Raw genomic sequence first — 15,110 nt, forward strand, 5'->3', positions numbered from 1 at the left:
TGCACACATTTTGCATCCGAGCCCAATAAACAGCAAATTTAAAGACTTTTACCATTACAAGCAGTGCCAAATGTTGCGTGCTATAAAAAGAAAACAAATACCAAGTGCTCAGCAGGTACTCAGATACATTAACTCATGGTCTTGTAAAGTGCTGCTGATGAGTCAAATAATGAGCCATGCCATTATAAATGCATAGAGCCCAGTGCTTTTATACTTTTTTCTCCCCTTACAGCAAATTTAGATACCAGAAAATGGGAAAAATTAAACTCTTAAAGCATTTAAATACAGCTTTAGCTTAGAAGTTGATAAAATATGCTTCTGATAGTTTAAAATATTATACCGTGACATACCGTTTTAAATATTTTGATACATTATTTGAGCTCAGCTTCTTTCCTTATTTACAGGTTTATAACTCTAAAAACTTTCCTCCAAGACTACCACCCAAAAAGATGTGATATGCAAATTTATACCCAACTGTGAGATTATTTACAAGCATAAGAGTGCACAGAATGAATCATTCATTAAAGTATACATCAGACAGTTCACTGAGGGCTGCTATATTCATCCATCTTCCAAATGTGTTAAGGTAAACAGCTAAGAGATTGCAATACAGAGTAAGCAAGTCTTCTCAAAAACATTTATTTAGATTAAAAGCAAAGCACCAATAACGCGGTTAGGAATTAAACAATTACATTTTCATAGTACTGCTGACAGCATCCATCAGTCCTAATCTATACTTTTACAAATGAGATAGTTAACTCATTATTTCCCGTTATGAATCTGAACATAGACTCGCTCCACAATATGTCACTGCTGTTCACTCCAGAGTGCATTTGTTTAATTGCTCTTATTAAAAGCATACATCACAGGTATGCCATTATATGAATCATAAATGCTTTATTAAACCCATTTTGCTAAAGCGAGGAGGGGGTGGGGGGTGGGAGTTTGATGGCGAAACAGCAGGAAATAAAATGGAAAATGGTGGGTAAGGTAGAAAAGGTAAGCAATTTCCCCTCCTACTTAGGCTCCAGCCAGAGCATAAATGAGAGTTCACCTGAATAGGACCAGTAGGGGTCCTCAACTGTCCTCCTCTCCCTCATTACGCCTGTGCCTCCATAATGGTTGCCTCCAGTGTGGTGACCCGACGCGACTGTGGGAGGGAGAGATACAGGTCAGAAAACTCAACAGGGAAAAGAAACATTTCCTTTGCAATGCAAACACATACTATGACAAAGCTCCTGTCCCTGCAGCAATTCAGTCTGGATTTTTACTAGTTCACAAACTACTGAAAGGATTTCACGCATAATCAGCCGAACACAGATAATTGCAATAAAATCTCCTGGTTTTCTATTTGAATACGATTTGATGGATATTAATCAGAAGGCTTGGCAGTCGATGTTAGCCAATCAAAGATGTATTCATATCTGCGTATCTTGCATTTTTGTGTGTGTGCAGCAATATTACTAAAATGATAAAAACCACATCGTTTTCTTTTTCCTCACATAAATTGTTGGAGGGACACATAGAGCACAAAGAACACAATTAATAAACCGGCAGAGCAAAGCCAGTATTCCCCCATGCATGAGATTTACTTGGCCACCCAAGAATATTACATGCCACCAAAATATAAGTGGCCTGTCATTTTAGCATTTCTCCATTTTTTTCTTTGACAGAACTGGAATAATGTGCTCTTATTTGTGCACTAAATTTTCACACTGTCCATCCCTGGCTTTTCTAGTCTTGTGGTCCCCTGTCAGCAGGCTGACCAATCATCGCCGTGGCAGTCCTTGACATAACTCAGCTACCTCGCCAAAGAAGTGTTGCATGCAGACGGACTCCAGCTCCACTGTTTTAGACCACAGCCGGAGAAGGTAGTCCTGTTTCTCCTCTGCTGTGTGCTGGAGGGTCACTAACCAGAACTGGATTAATCCAAGCTCACAAAGGCTCCAGAGCAGAACAAGGACTACCATGGTTAGATGAAGTACATAGTAATGCAGTGGGGACTCTGTACATGTGATAAGAACCTCGCTGAAGAGGCAGACACACACGCACTGGCACACACACACACACACACACACACACACTGAAAATACTGTTTTACTTTGTGTTTTTGCCTGAGATATCTAAAAACCTTTTTCGATCACTGTTGATACACACATCAGGTCAGACTGCCTTGAATGTGTGTTTCAGAGTGCAGCTACTCTAATCGTTTGAGTTTGGTAATGATCACCATCACCAAGTTTACCCTACAACCCACTCTGGTGCCTCCTACACTCTTGCAGTTATCATTAATCACACCCTTTACAGTAGCAGTTGGTCTAGAAAAGAAACAGTCTAATTAGGCTGGACTGTCATTATGCTAACAACATATGCATGGATCTAACAGTATCACAGCAGCTTTTGAGCTAAGCTCCAGTAATGTTCAGACTGCCACATTGCTAGGAGTGCAGGCAATTGGTCCCATGTCTTTCAGGCCACAACTGTCTTTCACTTGTGGAAAATTACCAGCAAGAAATCAAAAACACTCAAAACACAATGGTACAACAACGTTAGGGGGACAGATTGTTCTTAAGCATATCTGCTCCCTAAAGCATGAAACCCCAAACTACAACAACCAAACTCATTGGGGAAAAGAAATGCTCCAAAACAGATGCAGCCGGAGGGCTAGGATGGAGGGAAAAAGATTGTCTAGTTGAAGTTATTGTGGGATGAGCACACCTAAAAATAAGAATGTTTTGTGTTGCTTTAAGGATTCAAAACCCGCTGTAGGTTTCAAAAGGTGGAGACGTGGTAATTCTGGTTCGCTGTTGCTTCAAAGATGCAAGAAAGTGGGTGAGCAGATCGTTTCTGTGTAGGAACAGCAGGGCGAACTAAAAACAAAACCAGAGACGACAATCTGCTCGACTGAAAATGGAAGAAGCCACTGTTACTTCTTTCAACATACTTTCTGAATCCACTGAGATTATCCATGTTGTATTAGTTTTTGTACAACTGGTTGGTATGTTGAGTATTGTGTTCTCACCACTTTACATTCAATTGGACACAACAGCCGTTAATATCACTTTTCAAATGCAAAAAAAAAAAAAAAAAAAATCTATTCATGTGGGTTCAATCATCACTTCATTCTCACACAACACTTACTAAAGAGTAAAAAAACAAAACAAAAAACATTTAGCACTTAGATCACAACTTAAAGTGGGCATCATTTGCTCACTTGTACATCCCTAGTCTCGTTTGGTCTGGGATTTTATTTGATTGTTAGGCAGTGATAAAATGACAATGTTTGGATAAAGCTTTTTCTTTTGGATGAAATCATAAATGCTACAAATGAGTAATTTTAGCCTATTCATAGGCTGCTGCTAGGTAACATGATGACATCATAACATAATAGGGACAGGAACCTTCAGGGGCCTAAGCTGTACCTGAGCGCAAGGTCTGACTGTGTTCACAGATACTATAACAGACCATCAGACAGCATTTGTGAAAGGTTTTTTGTTTTGTCTTGGTTTTTAAGCAGACACTTTTCCCCTCAAACAGTGCTTTGTTGAAGCACCTCTTCAACAATTTTAGTTTCAGCCTCTCTAAGGTCTCTCTCTCATGAAAAACCTGGTGGTGGGGGAGGCTGGGGACAGTGCCACTCTAGCCCCACCCCTGAACCGTGCCTAAAGGGTGTTTTTTGACCATAAAGTCCATCTCCCAAGAGCGACTCCCGGTCCCCACCGGCATGCCTACACCACAGGATCTCTGCGGCTGCATGCAGGAGTGAAGAGAAGCCCAGAGGCAACAGACTCACTTGCCTCAGGGGGCCTGTAGAGCACCAACAGGAAGGGAGATGAAGAGCAAAAGCCGACAGCCAAATGTCACGTGCCGTTGAAAGCGGCTGGTTGAGAGACCCTGACCGATTTGGAGACAAGGGCGGCTGGAGGTTATCATTAATAATCCTTTCACAGGTTGAACTGCAGAAATCCTATGACTTTTAATTCTTCTGTATGGATCTTGTTGACCAAGTGACTCTCCCCCCAAAAAGTCAACTTGGCTGGAGCTGAACAAAACAGGTTGGGCTTTCAGGGAGCGGCAGAAGTGCACCACTGTAAAGAAAAGCACTTGCTTTCCAACACAAGAAATTATCTTGTTATTACAATAATCGTAAATTAAGTGAAAATTCCATGAATCGCTCAGCCGTATAAGAGCTAGTGCAAAGGAAGAACCCAGATATTTCAACACAGATCTGGATTACACAACTGGCCTTGTTGGCAACTGTGCTCTTTTAGCTGGTCCATGTGTGCCACGCCAGTGAATGCAAAAACGAAAAGCTGGTTATAATAAAGCAAGAAGTCAAAGACAAGAAAACATAGCAACCCACACCCAGTATTTGTTTATTGGTTTAAATAAAAATCAGTCTGAAATGACACAATTTCTGACTGTCCACTACCATTACACTTCAGACAAAGCTCTGGCCTTTTTCTTTTCTTTTTTTTTTCTTTTGTTGAGGGGACATTACCATCAAAAATAAAAAATAATCCACTGTGTCTTCAGTTCCTCAGATGCTGAGAGTGCACTAAGACTCAATTGCATTTGCTACTGAAGCCAACAAAGAACATTTGGCGTGCTCCGCTCGTGGCAGAGACGTTTTAGAGTTAGCAGAAGCGGCTCTGGCAAGTAAATAAAGGGGCAGCCTATAAGGCAGCTGCTAATCCTTTGAGGTTGAGCCAAACTAGCCGCAAGGTGGGCATTATGCAAATGTGTAACATAGTGACTTAGATAGGTCTCAAAAACAAAATAATATGGACACTTTAAAAACTCTGTGCATTAGCTGCCTAGCATTATTTACCAAAAGACTGAGAAACAGATCATATTTGTTTTAATGAATTTTCTCACAAAAATCACAACAAAAATAAAGCTTTAATGTCTCAATTTGCAACACAAATGTGACAGGATTTCCCGGCTCTTACTGTATTAAAAGACGCAACACTGCATCAGGATGTCGTAACAATAGCTATTTAATATCACACTTGTTAGTGTTCTCATGAGGTTAAAGGAAACTTTGAAACAATAGCAGAACTCCCCGGAGTCCTGAAGCCGAACCACATTTAGACAGTGAGTTGTAGTTGGCTTGATCAGCATCGCCGCTCATCGAATGAACACACACACACACACACACACACACCCCTCCAGCCACTTAAGACAACCGGAGCTCTTACTAATAGTTGCATCATTACCGAGGATTAATTAAACTAAGCACAACTTCAAGCCAAATCTTTTCTTGCACTTAAAGCCAGTGCATTACTGTCTCCAAAATTGGTTTCCACTAAGGCGTGAGCTACATACACACCATTTTCCAAATCAAATTCATTGCTTGGAGGGAGGTCACAGAGGCTACATAAGGAAAGGCATAAACAGCTTCTTTGTCTTTGTCAGATGTAGCGATTTACCACGGGGAGTCACGGGTTAATAACAAGTGTGAAACAGAGAGGCAGGGAGTCTGTGAGACTTGGAGCATATTTGAAGGCAGGTTGTGAAACAGGAGGGCTGCACCGTCTTTGATCAGAGAGCATAGGAGACAGCACCATGTCAACAGTTTACACACATCCATGTCAGCCGTCCCCTGTGGGCAAAGGATTAAAGCCACAGCATCTCTGATAGAGCAGAGCAGACAACACAGTCGGTGCTGGGCCTGAAGGAGACTGAGGAGAACCGTGCTGCAATTAAACAACATACTTAAATGCGGAAAGCACATGTGGAACACAGGTAGTCAAATAAGATATTTTATACCATATATTTTTGGCCTGCATCGCCCCACCGTGTGGAATCTCACAAAATAAAGGCTTCCAAACAACTACATAACAACAGTACACTGTGTAGCCTACAGAAACATTTTTCCCCCCTTTTTCATCGCCCCGAGGGCAGTTAAATCATCTGCACCACCATTAAGCCCTACTATTTGTTCCATAATATCACACTCAACAACAAGCCAAGAACCCCTGAGAGCTCTTGAAAAACAGGAGCCTAACAACAACCACAGGAGCATTTAACTTGCATTGGTCATTGGGGACAGAGATAAAAATTCAATCTCATCACCAGCATTAGTATCAGGTATGTGAAGGATAGTCGGGCTAGCACATCTATGTCACCAAGAGGATTATTTGAGGATGGATTAAGCTATCAAATACATCCTGAGTTGCAATGTCTGTGTAATTTGGATAAACCGTGACAGAGCGCTGGTGTGTTTAATGAGGTAAATTCTATCATCTATGACTGAAATGCACAGCGAAACTATCTCAGTTTATTACTGTAAATTGCTTAATGCAGTCAATTAATAAACTGACAAATTCTCTGCACAGATAGTTTTTGTCCTTTGCCTGTTATCGAGGCAATTACACATTGTATGGAGAACCAAAAGTGCCAAAATAAAATATTAATCTTTTTTTTTAAATCATTAATTTTCTCATATTAATTAAAATATCAGTGCATTAAAAACATGTTGAATTGTTTCACTATTTAATAAATTATTTCATGGTTCCTGTACAACATGAAATAATTTCAACTGTCACTGCAGCTCATCAGCAGACCCAGAAGACTATATAGCAAGTAAAGACAGACCATTCCCCGATAACGGTCTGATACAGTGGGTATCCCAGTGGTATAGACAAGTTTGAAATACTACTGTTTGTGTCATCAAATACACTTGGGATCTTTTTTTAAGGTCAGAATCTAGTGGCTTAATCTTTAAATATCTAAGCCTTTATTCAAAAGTGCTGCGTTTTCAAAGGTATCAGGTCTCATCAGCCTAACAGCCAGCTCGCCTCTCAGCTGACCAGGTGGTCAGACCTCATGATACCCACCAAGAAAAGCCTCCTCCTGGCACACTGTTTTCACAACCCAAACACTCACTCAGCTCTCAGTGGAGGGTGAACACGGGATATAATTCACTTCACCGGGGAATTATGCTTTCTGTGTCCGTGAGGGGCCATTCAGGTGCTGGTGTCATAAATTACATCATTAGACAGTTAGCGCGAGGGTCCGTGTGCCGGCCTGTTTTATGTGATCGCGCAGACTAATCTGCGGATAATTGACTTTACAGTGCAGCAATTATGCGCGATCCTCAGGCGGCACTGTTGCTGCAGATGTCGGACTATAATCGGAATGACTACTCGGCCTTCAGGTCTCCAGCCACAACAGAGTATAATCTAGGCTTTCAGATGACATCTAACAGGTGATGTATGGATTATTGCAGTGTTTTATTTATTCCACAATAATTACATTTGGCCGAGTTAATCATAATGTTTCTCCAGAGTGCTCTCAGTACATTATTTCATTAAGTTCAGATGTGTTATATTTGTTTATAACTGTTTACTTTCAATTAAAAAGTGAGAGTAAACATATTTTAAATACAAGGAGGAAAGAGTATTTTTCACCAGGAGCACAAACATCCGGACCAGGATGTTAACGCTGCATGTGGATATTCTGATGACAAGCCTGCTCCATAAATAATTATATTATCTCTTTTTATTATTTATTCAACTGTATTCTAAACACCAGCTGTCTGTTAAAGGTTTTTCTACTAGAGGTAAAATGAATAAATTGTTCTTTGTTTTTTTCTTCAATGAGCATTGAGTTATGTTAAAAAAAAAAAAAAAAAAAAAAAGTTTTTAATGAATCTGCTGTTGATTAATCAGAAACACTGAATTTAACATACCAGTGTACTCCAGTCCAGTGTTTGACCTTTCAAAATAATTTCATATTAACTGGCCATTTATAGTTGAGCATTTTGCTAAAAGCTTTACAAAAACGTATATACATTTTAAAAGAACACAGGTAATTAGATCTCTTATGTGCCATTTTCACTGTAAAAATTAGTCAATAGTAAAAGAGGCAGTAAACTATGCAGTGAAGCCACGCTGATGTTATAAAAGGATGCTGCTGTGTTACTGTGAGCCGTCCTCAAATCTGGACCCCTGAGAGTGGTTGTCAAGTAGAAACTAGAAAGTATGCAAATACAAACTCTGTACTTGATATTGAGAAACTTAAATTAACTAAAAGGCATAGTGTCCACTTGATTCCCCGGCAAAGTCCCCTAACTTTGATAGCTGACCCATGAAATAGATTCATGAAGCAATGCAGCACAGCAGGCATAACATATATTTTTAAATATTGGAAATTCTTAATTTATGTAATTATTATTAGTATTACTTAAAAAAATGTTTTTATTAAAAATAAAATATCAATATTTTAATTGGTCAATGGTTCATTAAGCAATTTTATTTAATTAACAGCATATTTAATTATGAAATTATTTAATTTTGAGACTCTTAGCTATCCATAACAGAAAACCCTGCCAGATGATATTTAAAAACAAAATCCACACAAACCCAAGTCATGCAGTTTCATTTAGTGCTCAAAAAAAAAAAAAAAAGGAGGATAATGCTTCATAATCTAAAAATGGATTTCCAGAAATAGACGACCAGGCCCGTTTTTCATGATGTGTTTTGGTTTCATCTAACGTAAAAATAAAGATCAAATGTACTTGTACTAGTACATGGAGAGCCTTCGGGTAGTCTATCATTTGTTTCGAACCTCAGTGGCAGCGTTTGGCTTTAAAATATAAACCTGTCAATATTCTATATTTTAGCCATTAAAGGCAAATCCCATAAAAACACCAAACCCTCTAAAGCACCGACTCTGTATGTTAGCATTTCAGGCTTTACCTGCTGAGAACAAACCAATTACACAAAACACCTCAAGTTTTTCAGCAAACTTGAGTCATTAACAGGAGGAAACAGCATATTAGTCCAGAGCTATTTTCAGTCACAGATTTTGTTCGCTAATATTTACTCCAGCAGGACAGTGTATGCGGGTCTGACGTAAAATAAACTGCCCGTGTTCGTGGTAATAATGAGAATAAGTCACGAAACAACAACAGTGTGGCTTATTGATGTATTTTTAATTAGTTTTGACAAAACTATGCTGCAATATGCAACATCATGCTTTGAAAGCTGAGACTATATTTGCTAGTAGGATCAATTTAACACTGGCCTCTCCATGGGATTTCTTGAACATAAGAGAAACAAATGATCAAGGGCTGCAGCGATTTAAGCACTCTCTTACCAACAACTTAACCTTAAAGGGACAGTTCATAACAAAAATTGAATTTACTTAATTTTCCCTGTAGCCTACGGTGCCATATATCCTGCTAAATCCTTTTACATCGAACAGTTTGGGAGCAGGTTATCAGGTGATGGGAAGAAAACAGCACTAGCTCGGTAGATTGTTTGAGTAACCAGGTCATTATTTCTGGAAAGCGATTGCTGCTGAGTTTTTACTGCTCCGAGCATCACGAGGCATTTAGTTCCTTTATATTCAAGAGAAATAATCTCTGCAGCTGATCTCTCCGAAGCTGGGGAACTTGCATTGTCACAATCTAAATGGATAACTAGCATCACAGGCTAGGGGGGAAAGATATGCATTTTATTATGGGGAGAATTGTTGCTTTAAAAACTGAGAAAGGCTTGTTCCAATCCCTGTAGCATCCCCGATGTTACCCTACCCTAATATGCCTGTTTATTTCAACTTAATTATCAAAGGAAAAACAACTTGGCTCACTTGCACCATTTCATTACCATAGTGTGTGTCTGCCTCACCATTTCACCAGGAGCTTTTTAAAGAAGGAAAGAAAAAGAAAAAGAGAGAGCGATAAGAAAAACACCTTTTGGCAACAATAACATCCCAGAAAAGTGCGCACTTTGAGCAAGGTATTTTGCATCACCGTCATAGCCCCTAATGGATGCGCCGATGTGTTTGAATGAAGTGGATACTGTCCAACGAGTGCGTCAGCACTGATCCATTTTTCATATTCTCCTCCACATTTGTCCTGCTTTAGATTCACACAGCGACATACAGACATTTTGACAGTAGTTGTTGTGGGAGAGGGAAGCTTCACTTCACCCGCCCCCATTTTCTCAGCCATCCCCCTAATTAGAGGGAGAGAGAATGCATATAATTAAATGTACTAATTAGACAAACTACAGCCTAAACAACTTTTACATTATTCTGCCTGAATTCAGACTCACGAGAAGCGAGCTGCGTTTTTACAGGCATCATGAGTGTCTAAAAGGCTAGACTCGCGCATGCAAAATCTCTATCTATATAAAAGGGAAATGTGTATTCTGAAGGAGACAGCTGCTGTCAAATGGAAGGACATCTGCTTCACTTTCTGTTTAACGGATATCTTTTCGCCAAACACACGTACATTTCAAATGGCTCTTTTTTTATTTGATATGCCAAGTACCTCAGTCTATCCGCAGCGCACGGTGCATAGTTCCACATCAAGCCACAGTGGTAAAAACAAGGTCGGCAATCTGACTGTGAAGCAGAGAAAAATAAGTGGAGTTTGATCTTGTGAGATCATGTGTTTCTCATTCCTCGGGAAGCGGTCACACCAAGACCTCAGGAACACGAGAACTGCCAAGATCAGCCAAAGATATGGCGCACGGGGAGCCAGGCCTTAGGGCTAAGACATCAAACTCAGAAATAATAAAACAACAAATATAATCCCAATGCAGATATTTAGAGCTACACAGCTAAAAGCAAATGAGCAGCTTCAGCAACAAGGACACCGACATCCTTGGGCAAGAGAAATGTAGTTGTAGTACAGTAAAATTAAGCCCATTAGTCTGGTGCTAAAATTGTTCCGCGACTGAAATTTCCAAAATTTCCCTTGACACCTCTTTTTTTTTAATGCATATTAGCATATCTGTTAACATGTCCAGATCCATCTAGCTTCGTGTTCATCATGTTAATTGACAGGAAGTGCAGCCGTACATTCAGTACATGGCTGTTTTGTCAATGCCACACAGAGTGCTGAAAGCCTAAAACGCGGCTCCACGCCGAGTTGGAGAGACGGGCAGAGATGGTGAAGAGACAAAAACTCGCAGCTCGCACGAGTATACGAAAGCTATCAAAACGCACACGACGGTGAGCATTGTGTGCATTATGGACCGCCTCCCAAACAGAAAACATTTTTTGTTTGTGTTTCATTAGGAAACCTGTACAACAAAGCAAGCTGAATAGGAGGAAGGGCAAAGGAGGCCTACTCGACTTTCTCATTATGCCACACTTGCTCTGCAGTCTTGTCTGTAAACTTCTCGGGCGAAAACTGGGTAAGGCCATCTCATTATAATCAAAGCTCGCAGTTTATGCGCATGCATTCCTAGCAGTTTTTCGCCAATTAGAAAGATATACTGTGAACATCTGTGTCACTTGCGTTTTAATATTATACAAGTTAGAGGTGATGAGGCCTGAGCAGTGCAGTGTGTCATGTGTTAAACCTTTTACCACAAGAAATAAGTGAGAAACGCAGTACATCAAATGTCAGACTTTGATAACGCATGTGGGCGAAAAGGTCTAGATGAAAGTCTCCAGTGTATTTAGGCTTCCTTGAAAATGGAAAAAAAAGGGGGAAAAAAAGAACAAAGTACACATCCTGACATTTATTCTCTACTCATTAGATGCCGGTAAAGAATAGAACTGTTCTATTGTCTGACCAAAGCTGGCTCTTGCGAATTAAAATTGGACAGCTTCCTGTGGGGGATTCGGTGTTTAACATTGCCACTTACAACCAGGCTGAATCTACAAGGCAAATCTATAGGGCAAAGCTAGTACAGTGAATTAAGTGCATTAAGAAGCCAGAGTGTTCACTGATTGAGTGCATCAGGGCTTCTGATGAAAACCATTAACAAGATTAAAACAAATTCAGGCCTGCGACCTTTACTAGACCAGCTATAGCTTGTTCCTTTCACGGACTACAATAAAGCATCCTCAAATGTGCCTCCACACACAGTGGCAGGACTGGACATAACAGCTCTGACAGTGTCAAGAAAATTTACTGTGTAAAGTGAGTTTTCAATTTTCAATATGTGGCAATTGGATCACTTAAGTGCCAAGAGCTTATGAGGTCATTCCTCAGGACACAGTGTGCAGCCCTGCATGAATTGTCTAGTTATTGATTCTGAAATAAATTCAGCTGCCTCTGGTGGATGCATTACACTCCTCGCACATTACTGGTGTTCCTGAATGGTGATGCTTGATTACTGGTAATATAAATGGGTCCATCTAGGAGCATGACACCGACACCACCAGGCCAGATATTTGATCGCAGTGACTGTAGGACAACCTAGCATGAAAATGTATGTTGGCATAGCTTCACGAGGATGATTTAAAGACAAGCATCTACAAAACAATTGTCAATTTGAAAAATATTGTCCGAAATTCATTAAATAGTTTGGAACTAAATCAAATACCTGTAGAAATGTGCCTAGCACCGATGAAAAATACCCAACCTTCAAGTTGCTAGCCAAATGACTCAATGTTAACCATAAATAATAGCAACTGCATAGGGCCTTGCATCACTTCCAAACAGACTTTGTATGCCTGCCTGGGGCCATACAAGCAGTCAGACCTCCTCCTTCCCCCTTTAAATGCTTTTTGATGTTGGGCTCTAATCAATACTTGAAGGCTGAATTTAGAAACGATAAATAAAACCATGAAGTGCAATGCACTTGATACATCTCCAACGCTCTCTCCAGTAGCCTCGCTAGTATGCAGTGTCGACTATTTGCAGTTCATTAGGTTTTTACCCCACCCTGCATGCGGTGTACAACAACCATCGTGCACTTCCTCAAATATTCAGTGTATCAGTCTGCTGCTGCGCTACAATGTATTCTTTATATAGTAAAATAATCCTAATGAAAAACTTTGGTTTGCTACAGCAGGAAGTGTGCATTAGCCCATTCACTGACGAGTCCATGCAGCCATTGAACAGCATTTCCAATTACAAGTTTTCTTACTTAAACTTCCTGCATGATAGGGTCAGACTTGTCCCGTAGATTTCGTGATGCATGCTTTGGTCACATTCATCTAATGTCACTTTGTAATGCGCTAATTTCCAAGAAATAACATGCTTTAGAAAATTTAATTTTTCCCTCACATTGAGACGTCCTCAGTTCTCTGTTCCCATTGTTACCATTTAACTGCAAAACTGCAGTGCTTGTTTCCAGTAATTACAAACTGATTGATTTTGGCTTTGAAATTAAATTTTTTAAATTTCTAAGATAATTTCAGAAAAATCAAAATAAAAAGATACCCTTAGAACTACCTGTAGTTTTATTGGGAATGGCAATAAAGCTAATGAATTCTAAAGTGGCCCCTTACTGGCTCAGCATCCAAAGCAGTTTATTTTTTATCCGCGATCTTAAATCTTAAATTTAAAGCATAACGGGTCCAAACAATATATAAATGCTGATTAACTTGGGAGGTATTACACAGGAATCCGAGTGGCATGCTGCAATAGGGTGGCCGCTAATTAGCCAAAAGGGATTACAAGACTGTTAAAGCACCAGTCATCTATGCCAACATATCAATCATGACAAATGAGGACATCTGCTCATAACAGCTCCTCGACATTCACTCTTTTTTTTTTTTTTGGCCTTGTTTTCATATACACCAGCTTGGTGATTTTGGTGCCTAATCATTGGCACTTTTCTGTTCATTCAATGTTAGTCTATCAAAAGACCGCCATAGACTTTTTACAGCAGACTCACTAAAACCAACATGGCACGGATGTAATCTACATGTAGAAAAAGCTATTTAAGGCTGATAAACAAGAGATTCAGAGCACAAAAGAGCAGGCAAAAACAAACAGCATTCAATTGAGAGGTACTTGGCTGTGACTCAAGGTAATGATTCTAATCAAACAGCATTAGAGCCAGCTCGCACAGGCATTTAGTTGCAGTTCTTATGACCGAATGATATGGTCCAGAAAGTGGCTGCATGTGCCAAATTCCAAGTTGACATCTTTAGATTATGTTAAGATATATTTCATCAGCATCCCTTAAGCACGAATGACAACCATCCCAGTATATTTATAAAGCTGGAAACTGGGCAGTGTTTGCCATCATCTCTCTAAATATTGTCATTTTTCCATCTATTGACAAATTTATGAAGCAACTAATTGCTGCTCCACCACCACTACACTGCTACCCTTCAAATATGGTGGTGGAGTTCAGCAAAATGGTGAGCCTTGCAAGTAGTAAGCTGAATACCCCCTAAGTGCCATCATGCTTATTGGAAAAAGTACTTTAGTCAGTCTATTCAGAGAATATTCACATGCTTAAATACATGATTAACCTTTTATCTCAAAGCGGCAACTTCCACTTTAACAAGAAGACACTCAGTAATGTTACTGGTACCATAAGGCCTATTCAAAGCATTTAATTCTAAACATTACAGCAACACAGATGATTGTCTTGAGATCTGAGAGGCTGAAGCAGCAGAGTGGTTGCTAGCTCCCACCTGCTTGACGCTGGCTGTTAAGCGTGGGGACAGATGATCTCTGCAATCCCTGAGTGATTAGTGGTTACCTTGGGATGGATCTGCTCTGCTTCAGTAAACACGTGTGTTGTTAGGCTTAGATTAGCTGTGACAATAACACGGAGCAGCTATCACACTTTCAGTTTATGCCGGTGTTTGACAGATAAGCGAACACACGAGAATTTGTGCGACAGCGCAGCTCAAACTATCCAGGGTTCAAACAGAAGGACTTTTTTTTTTCCTCCTTTTTTGGTTTTGATAAATGTTCGATAAATTCAGCTGTTTACTGTGTTGTCATAAAATTTTACTGTCTGGTGAATATGAGAGTTGTCTTTGTTGAGGAAGCATAAAACAGTATCTTTCTGAAATATGGAAATGTCAAACGTAAAGGCCACGGTATTCAAATCCCTAGTTAATTAGGGTCCTACTACCAGGAGTGTTTGTGTTGAAGTACAGAAACATTTGCATTCCCCATAGGGAAGCGTGTCAACAGGATCGATAGCGTAGACTCTAAACTCCTGGTCTGACTTAAAAAAGGCTCCAACTCAGCAGATCTTCTCCCCAGGAATCCCCTGAAATTAACCAACACCAAATTTTCCCCACTAGCAGCCTATGGTACTTATTTACAATATCCATTTTGTGAATGAGTGAAACATCCAAAAGCAGGCCATGAATAATGATATATTATGTACCTAAAAGTGGCTTAGGACCACCACAGTAGAAGATGGTTAAAAACCCAATTACCC

At 39.9% G+C, this 15,110-nt stretch overlaps 1 protein-coding gene across 1 annotated transcript in view; it reads right to left on the bottom strand.

The window, feature by feature from the left end:
• The window catches only part of LOC309706580 (receptor-type tyrosine-protein phosphatase gamma-like), a 113,950-nt gene that overhangs the window by 85,616 nt on the left and 13,224 nt on the right, over nucleotides 1–15,110 (bottom strand). The window contains exon 2 of the mRNA XM_082533240.1: nucleotides 1,055–1,150. Within this exon, the coding sequence (XP_082389366.1) occupies nucleotides 1,055–1,150 (96 nt within the window). The remainder of the gene's footprint in view (nucleotides 1–1,054; nucleotides 1,151–15,110) is intronic.

This window comes from Aulonocara stuartgranti, assembly GCF_965226115.1.
Source record: "Aulonocara stuartgranti genome assembly, chromosome: 5".
NCBI classification, from domain to species: Eukaryota; Metazoa; Chordata; class Actinopteri; order Cichliformes; family Cichlidae; genus Aulonocara; species Aulonocara stuartgranti.